The 9406-nt window shown below is 26.7% G+C and overlaps 1 protein-coding gene across 1 annotated transcript; it reads right to left on the minus strand.

Moving 5' to 3' along the window:
• Positions 1 to 3971: 3971 nt before the first annotated feature.
• On the minus strand, positions 3972 to 5171 carry LOC120130094 (putative clathrin assembly protein At4g40080). Its single transcript, XM_039147433.1, has one exon. It carries the CDS (start codon positions 5100 to 5102, stop codon positions 4110 to 4112), a length of 993 nt encoding a protein of 330 aa, XP_039003364.1. The 5' UTR covers positions 5103 to 5171; the 3' UTR covers positions 3972 to 4109.
• Between the last annotated feature and the right edge of the window lie 4235 nt (positions 5172 to 9406).

Genomic DNA, 9406 nt, shown 5'->3' on the forward strand with positions numbered 1-9406 from the left:
AGCTTGTCATATGTTCACTTAATCACATAGATCATATCACACAAATATGTACTCATATAGCTCATAGTCACATAACTTATCTCATTTTCCCTTTAATCATATAAGTCAATTATATCAATTCACATAATTTATCACATAGACATGCATTCACGTAGATCATGTATAAAAATGCACTTAACATCTAGACATACATGAACTCATGTACACATAATCATCATATCAATAACATACTTGTATTCATGTACTCATGTAGTTTTATATGGAAAATAGACTCATTGCAAGTCTTATTTCCATAAAATAACATATACATAATATCATGCACTCACCTTAGCCTCGCTATTCCAAGCAATTCTCCTATCCATCTCTTGGTAAACTTCTATTTGTCGACTTTCCCAGACTTGGCATTCATTCGGTATCTACACGAATATACAATCCATATAAATATCGTAATTTGAATCACTACTAAAAATTATCAAGACTGAATCTCGAAAAGACACTTGATTCATTAATTCCATTTGACTAGTATCGATACTCAAGGTACAGTATCGATACTTCTCTATCGTGGTATTGATACTATACTTCAGTATCGATACCTATTCTTGATTCTGTAATTCATTCTAAAAATGGTACCGATACCTATAAATATATTAGTATCGATACCCATGGTACCGATACTATCACTTCGGTATCGATACCCTATAAAGGATTGATTAACTTTTATCTTATGGTATCAGTAATGTTCATTCAGTATCGATAACCCAACTCAAATATTGCTTATTTTTTCATTTTGAACTCCTTTCCAACATATAACTTAACTACACTTATCCGTAACTACTTATAAAACTTTAATACATTTTGACATCCAAATATTCTCATAGAACACTTAGAACCAAAAATCATACAAATTATTCAACATGTTCTAAATCCATTTCTAACACTTTAGATTTCTCATTCCAGTATATGACAAGTCAAATTTCATTTCAAAACTCATTTACTAACTCATTTCCACAATTTCACTTAAAAACCTCTTATGTTCAATCCTACATAACTTCCAATTCTTTTAGTTTTACCTCCCTTTAAGTTTCCATAATCTTTCATAGTACTCCAACAATCAAACCATTCATAAATTTCAAGAAATAACTAACTAAAAATTTCTTACCTTTACTAGGACACTTATGGAGGAAGAAGGAAGAAAAGAGAGATGAAACAAAAGAGAAATTTCTGGATTCCTTTTACTCACCTTTTCCTTTTCCACGTGTTATATAATCATCTCTGATGAATATTTAATTCATTTACTTATCAAATTATTAATATGTCTTTCATTCTTTCCTTCTTTTCTATTTAATCCAACACCAATATATTTCAATTAAGTCCCTGAACTTTTCAATTTTTCTAAATTAGACCCAAAATTTCAAAATCTTATAATTTAGTCACTAACATGGTTTTTGGGATTTTACAAAATGTGTTACCTATTATATTATCATGAAAAACATGTTTTGTCTTACTTTTACATAATATAAACGTTTTCATACTTATAACTTAGACGATTAACATTTAAAAAAAGGCGTTAACTAGTACGTTATAATGAGCAACATGTTTTGTCTTACTTTTGCATAATATAAACAGTTTCATACTTATAATTTAAATGGTTAACATTAAAAAAATGTTATCTAATACGTTATCATGAGCAACTTGTTTTGTCTTACTTTGGCATATTATAAACGATTTCATACTTATAACTTAAAAGGTTGACATAAAAAAGGCTCTACCTACTACGTTATCATTAAACACATGTTTTGTCTTACTTTTGCATCATATAAACAGTTTTATACTTATAACTTAAACATATGACATTAAAAAAAAGGTTCTACCTGCTACGTTATCATAAGTATAAAAAAATAAGTTAAAAGCTTAAAATGTTATGAATATTTATAATTTTTTTTGAAAGTATTGATATTTGTGGAAAAATATTGATACTTTGCAACCTTCTCATTTTCCATATTTTTCTTTAAATTTGAAAGTATCGATACTTTTACCAAAAATATTCATAGTTTTGAATTTAAAAAAAATATGACAAGTGATATTTTAATTTTCAAATTTAAAAGTAGTGATACTTCTGAATTTTAAAAAAAACATGGAAAATGATATTTTAACTTTCAAATTTATTTTGCAGCCTTCTAATTTTCATTTTTTCTTTAAATTCGAAAGTATCGATACTTTTGAAAAAATATTCATACTTTCGAATTAAAAAAACATGAAAATGATATTTTAACTTTCGAATTTAATAGTATCGATAGTTTTGGAAAAGTATCAATACTTTACAACCTTCTCATTTTTTATGTTTTTCTTTAAATTCGAAAATATTGATACTTTTAGAAAAGTATCCATACTTTCAAATTTTATAATAGAAATATTAGGATTCTAGATAGCAACTTGCTTTCTTAGTGAACCATATTATTCTTGTGCACGTCCCATTTTATTAATAAAAATATTAGCATTCCATATAACAACCTATTTCTTAGTGAACTATGATATTCTTGGGTGAAATTGATTTTATTAATAAAATATTAACATTCTAAATCGCAATCTATTTCTTAATAAACCATGTCATTCTTGGGCGCAATCCATTTTATTAATAAAAATATTAACATTCCATATCACAATCTATTTCATAGTGAACTATGACATTCTTGTGCGCAACTCATTTTATTAATAAAAAATATTAACATTCCATATTGGAACATCTTTCTTAGTGAACCATGATATTTTCAACACAACCCATTTTATTAATAAAAATGTTAACATTTCAGAAGTGAACCATGACATTTTTAAGCACAATTGTTTTTCTTACATTTTTAGCTTATAACTTATTTTCTTATCATAGTAATGTCTAAGGCCCCATCAGCTTAAACTCTGGTAACATTTTAGGCGCTACAAAAAATGTTAGTAATATTCATAATATTTACTGTTTATAACTTATTTTTTTACCGTTTATAACATTTAGGTATAACCTATGCTACTACAGTGATAACTATTTAGGTTCCGCTTTATAAAATTTTATATTCTGCATTCAACCCGTAAGATTGGTTTTTCGGTTACATCATTTTAAGTTGTTTTAAAATAATTATAACCTAATATATTATAAATAAATTAACATTTTCAGTTCCACTAAACCAATTTTATTTAAAAAAATTAAAAAAAGTATTGCGTAATTTTTTAACTTTATATTAAACATCATTCCTTAGAATTCCCCTAAGGGTGCGTTTGGTTCATGGAATGTAAGATTACCAGTGGGAATAAAAGATTATCAGGGAATAGGATTACTGGGAATGTTGTGTTTTGTGTTTGGTTGGTTTAGTAGGAATGTAAGATTACCGTGTTTGGTTAAAGGAATAAAAGATTATTGGAATGTATATTTTACCAAATTGTCCTTATTATATATTTGTTTTTTTAACAAGTTGAAAAATATTTATATATTTTCTTTAAAAAAATTAAATTCATAAAATTTATATAATTTTTTTTTACAAAATTGAAAATATAAAAAAGGTTTAATAAAATGGTAAAATTTTATTTTAACCCCTGAACTTCATATAAAATTTTAATTATAGACTTTTTTTTGTAAATTTAAAATAGTTTAAGGATAAATTTGTAATTGAACCTTCGTAGAATTTTTATTATTCAATGAAAGAATAAGAATATTTTTTTAAAGAAAAAAATTTTTAAGGGCATTTTAGTCCAAAACGCTGGTAATCCAACAATACCTAAGGAAATGGAGGTAATGACATTTCCGGTAATATACCCCAAAAATTCACTATTGATAATGTAAGATTACCGGGAATGACATTCCCGGCCAACCAAACGGGAGAATATGAATTCCATTCCCATGGGAATCTCACATTCCCCAACCAACACACCCTAAGAGTGCTAGTCATGAATAGAAAGAGAATCATCCTACTAAAAAAATAAAAAAATCCTTTAATAAATTGCATTAATCAAATCAAATATAGGACAACTCAAATGATTATGTACACTACTCAAGGGGGAAAAGAACCCAAAAACAAAAGTAATCACAACGGCACAAAACATTTGGGGCCTGAAACTGACTAAAGTCAAAACTCAATCCACCTCCCCCGAGACGCCAACCGATACAACTCGCTAAACCCAGTCAACTTTCTCGACTCATTCCCCACCGCAGTCACCACCATTTTCCCTTCTTCCTCCTTTTTCATCGTCGCGACCAGATTCTCCTTGGTTCCCTTAATCAAATCCCACAAATCATCGTTCCTGTTTCTGTTCACCAACAACAAAGATACCCTCTCCTTGCAACCATCCAACCTGTTTATGGAACTCAGAAACTCAGTGCACTCATTCAAACTCAGAATCGTTGTCCTCGCTCCCAGTTCCGCAACTCGGACAAAGATTTCACGTTGGACTAATCTATAATCTTCGCTAACCAATCTCACAGACTCGTACACCAAGCTCTCCCGTTGAAGATAAAGCGAGTCGGGCACAGTACTTAAATGATCGGCAAAATTAATAAGAACTTCAATTTCCTTCAGTAATTCCGAGTCCAATATCTTATTTCGATTCTTGGACCGTGGAGGAGAATTAAGGTGATAGCCTAACATCCTCGAAACCATCAAATTTTGTTCCAACATTCCGGCGTACCACCGGACCCACGCCGACATTTCGATTGCTTCCGGATCGGAATCGTCTCGGAACGTCGACAAATTGAGAAAATTCCGACCCCCAAACGAAGGGTACATCGCGAGCTGATCTTTTAAGATATATGACCCTTTCCCTATAATGTTATGGATCGTGTAGAGGCATTTCAGAGCAACCGTTGAATTCCTGGTGCGGTGTAGTCGGTCCATGACGGCTTGGATACATGTGCACGCGGTGGCACGTGAACCGTGTCCGAGGGCGATAACGGCGGCGATTCGGTGATCTGCAGGTGGAACGTAGGAGCCGTGGGTGGTGGCGCGTAGAATGACGCGACGAACAGAAGCTTTGTGCCGCTTTGTTGACAAGGTTGTTTTGATCATTGAACCCTTGTCTTTCAAGAGACCGAACACAGCGCTAAGCCTTGTACGATACCCCATTGAAATCAAACAAATATAGAGATAAACAGTTCAAATTTTGAGCAGAAGACGATAGATCTAACGATTGTTGTCATAAAAAAGACGTTAGTATAAATACCGAAAAAGGCACGGCAAAAGTGTAATTAAATTAAGGGTCAACTACACCATATACCTTTAAACTTTAGTCATTGTATAGTTTATACCATTAAACTTTCAATTTTGCCAATTATTGTACTAAACTTTGATTTTCGTTTCAATTATACAACTAGACCGTTAAATCTTTAACAGCCAGATCAAAATGATGTCATTTTATTGAGGTGTCTACGGCGGAACCCATCATCCACGCCATCGTTTTGTTAATGATTTAATTGCTCAATGGTATAATTGAAACAAAAATCAAAGTTTAGTACTATAATTGATAAAATTAAAAGTTTGGTGGTATAATTATATAACATCTAAAGTTTGGTGGCATCTAATGTAGTTTACCCTTAAATTAAATAATTGAAAAGAAATTAAATTGTAAATTACAAGTAGGTGTTTTATTTCGTCAACTTACCACGGTTTTGCTACGGGACTTTTGGCATTTGTGGAAATAAATTGACTAAAAAAAGGTTCACCGTGTTAAGTAATTGACATTCGTATAATATAAAGTAATTAATTGTAGATAAAAAATAATCAGGAAATTTCGATGAAAATGCAATTAGGGAGACTAAGTCCATGATTAATATTTTTTGTCAAGCAATTTTGTTTACCAACATAAATGATATTTTTAACATATTTATTAAATTTAAAAGATATTTGAATTTAAAGTAATTCATTAAAATATTTATCTGAATATCTGTATATTTTATTAAAAATTGTGATATTAGAACAACACATGTCAGAAAAATATTTAATCTAATTATATGTGGATCGACGTTGTGATATAATCTTGTTTTTGACACTATCCTAAATATCGTAATCGCGCGTGTTGAATATTCTTACCATTTTCATTAACATTTTTAAAGATTTTGTATCTAAGAATTTATTACTTATTCGGTAGGTTTTGTTACCAACCTATATTTAATTATTTTCCATTAGCACCGCAAAATAATAAATTTTAATTAAATATTAAATTATTTAAAAGTACAAAACATTTTTCATTATAACCAAAATGCTTAATTAAAAATTAATATATGTTTTAAAAAATCAATATTAAATTATTTTAAAAATGAAATTTAAAATATTTTTTAAGACCATATAATATAAATATAAATTAAATAATTATTAAAAATTATTTTTATCGTAAATAATTTAAAGTTTTATATTTATTTAATTAATATTAAATTAATAGAGGATTTATGAAGTTCAAAAATAGTGTTTATTTTAATGATTTAATGTTTTATATAGTTTATACTAAAAATGCTTTTCATTTTTAAATAATTTAGTCTTTGATTAAACAATTATATAAATTAAAAATATAAAATTGATCTAATGTAATTAATTTTATAGACTAGTTTAATGATTTGTGCACTATTTTTTTGGGAGAAGTCCTAAGTTTGAGTCCTAATTTTAATTAAAATATATTGTTTTGTAGTGATAATAGAGTCTAAATTAAATATATTTTATGGTGAATGAATAATAATTACCTTGCTTAGCCCAGTGGCAAAGCCTTTTCCTCTCCTCCAAAAGGGGTGTTGTTTCAATTCTCACGCTAGGCACAATTAAATTAATTTTATTTCAATAGGGTGGTGACACGTGTCATCACCCTATTGATTAAATAAAAATATATTATTTAACGTTGACATGACAATTTAAAAAAATAAAAAAGTTATCACTTTATGTACTAAATGGGTAGTTTATCCTATAAAAAATAATGTAATTAATATTTTATTTTAAATAATTTATGTTTAGATTTTTAACTCATTTATAATTACGCGTTGTATACTTTATAATTTTAAGTTTTATAAATTAAATTAATATTGTTCATCGGTACTCGTGGAACATTGTAGAATTTTCCTATATCCCACTATATAAATTTATAAAAATAATGTCAATGACACAAAATAATCCCCATGGATAAATCCTAAAAATAAATACGGGTATGCTGGCAAATGAGTGGATGAAGAAATTGTGTTCTCTTTGAATTTAATTTTTTTTAACTCAACATTTTTTATTTAAACTTTTTAAATTTTATTAGGATACAGTCAGACGAGTTCAGATATATCTACATAAATTTAATATTTTATAAATTATAAAAAGATATTTTAAATCTAATAATTAATTTTACTTTCCGACAACGATGATACAATATAAATTCATCTTATGAAAAGAAAAAATATATATATAGCTTTTACATACTAGAGAAAATCTATACAACATAACTGAAAGTTCTTTTCATGTGATACATATATGATTTTTTTATATTCGAGTTATTATTTATAATGTGTATACAAGTAGAATTTTGGGAAAAAATAACCTTTATTTTTTTCAAGTTAATTGCATATTATCTTTACTTTAAATTGATTCTTAAACTTTTGAACATTTATTTTTTCAAGTTAATTGCATATTATCTTTACTTTAAATTGATTCTTAAACTTTTGAACATTCTAATTTAATCCTTAAATTATGACTCTCATTTTAAATTAGTCCTTAAACTTTTGAGCATTTCAATGTCATCCCCAAATTATGTCCATCATTCTAAATTGGTCCTTAAACTTTTATATCTTTCAATTTCATCTCCAAATTCATCCAAATATGTACTTAGTTTCAATCATAGTTTAACCTAAATTTTATTTTTTTTCCTTTCAAACATACAATTATATAACTTGTCATAACGATTTTATTAAAAAGTGATGTGATTAATATATACATATAGTTTGGGATGAGATTGAAATGTTCAAAAAGTTTGAAGACTAATTTAGAATGAATGTTATAGTTTGGGGATGAAACTTAAATTCTAAAAAGTTTGAGGACTAATTTAGAACGATAATCATCATTTAGGGATGAAATTATGATGTTTAAAAGTTTAGGGACCAATTTAAAATAAGAATTATAATTTGAGGACTGTGATACAATTAACTCTTTTTTGGAAAAAACCTTTATCTTTTATTATATATTATTATTTTGAATATTTTTGTATTTTTTTATAAAAATTTTAAAATCTAATATTGTAAAATCAATCCAAACACATATTCTGGAATATTTATTGCTAAACTCAAACCAAACATACGGACACAAGCCAAAGCCCAAATTGATATACTGATTATTACCCAAACTCAACATAATTCATTACAAATTTATATCCTGAATCTTAAACCAAAAATAAAAAAATAGTCAAATGTATTTTTTAAAATTAAGAAATCATTTCCAAATTTAATTTTAAAAGAATAAAAAATAAATAAAATATTAATGATTTTTTGTATCTAAATATATAATATTTAATGATATAATAAAACATAGATAACTACTAATATTATAACGTATATTACGATATTATGTAATTATTAATATATTTTAATATTGGATTCATCTCAATAAAGTTTTTTTTCCTTCTCTTTTTCTCCTTGTTTATTAGGACGATAGTGCCGGTAGCTATTGGCCAAACGGGTTGCCACATGTGCTTTGTCGAACAGTAGTTGTATTCCTTTTCTTTCTCTTATTCATCTTTTTAGTATTTTTACATATTTGACTCTCTCGGGGAGGTGATTCAAACAGGAGCAAGGAGCAAAGTTTCCAGATCATTTACTAAATAAGTATATTATAAAGTATTTTAGTTATTTATTAAAATAAGTATATTATATTAGTAAAATAATATATATTTTTAATTATATTAATAACTTGTTAAAATAAGAATATAATATTATACATTATTATAATATAATTGAATATATTATTATAATATTGAAAATATAATATTATATTGTTTAAATTATTAATAAATATATTTCAAATACTTAATAATTTTATTAAAATGATATTAAAATATTATATTAATATTAAATATATAAAAAAATTAATGGTTTAAGATAATAGGTTTGAAAAACGACTTACAAAAGATTAGACGGCAACTCATTTTATAGAAAATATAAAAATAAAATTAATTGATCACGAAAATAAATTACATTAACCAAAATGTTATCCTTAAAAAATGAGGGAAACATTTTTTTTTTACATAAAATAGACTGACCCTTAGTTTGAAATTGTGTACAACAACTAACTCTCATGTTTTGCGAGGTAACAAATAATTTAGAAATGTTTAAGGGCACATTTTTAGATTAATACTTTATAAGAAAGATATATATGTTATTATCATTGGTAATTATGAATGATAATAATAAGAATTA

This window comes from Hibiscus syriacus, unplaced genomic scaffold (assembly GCF_006381635.1).
Source record: "Hibiscus syriacus cultivar Baekdansim isolate YM2019G1 unplaced genomic scaffold, ASM638163v2 tig00110511_pilon, whole genome shotgun sequence".
NCBI classification, from domain to species: domain Eukaryota; kingdom Viridiplantae; phylum Streptophyta; class Magnoliopsida; order Malvales; family Malvaceae; genus Hibiscus; species Hibiscus syriacus.

Coding starts and splice junctions, on each gene's coding strand:
- LOC120130094 (XM_039147433.1), bottom strand. CDS start 5,102: ATGGGGTATCGTACAAGGCTTAGCGCTGTGTTCGGTCTCTTGAAAGAC.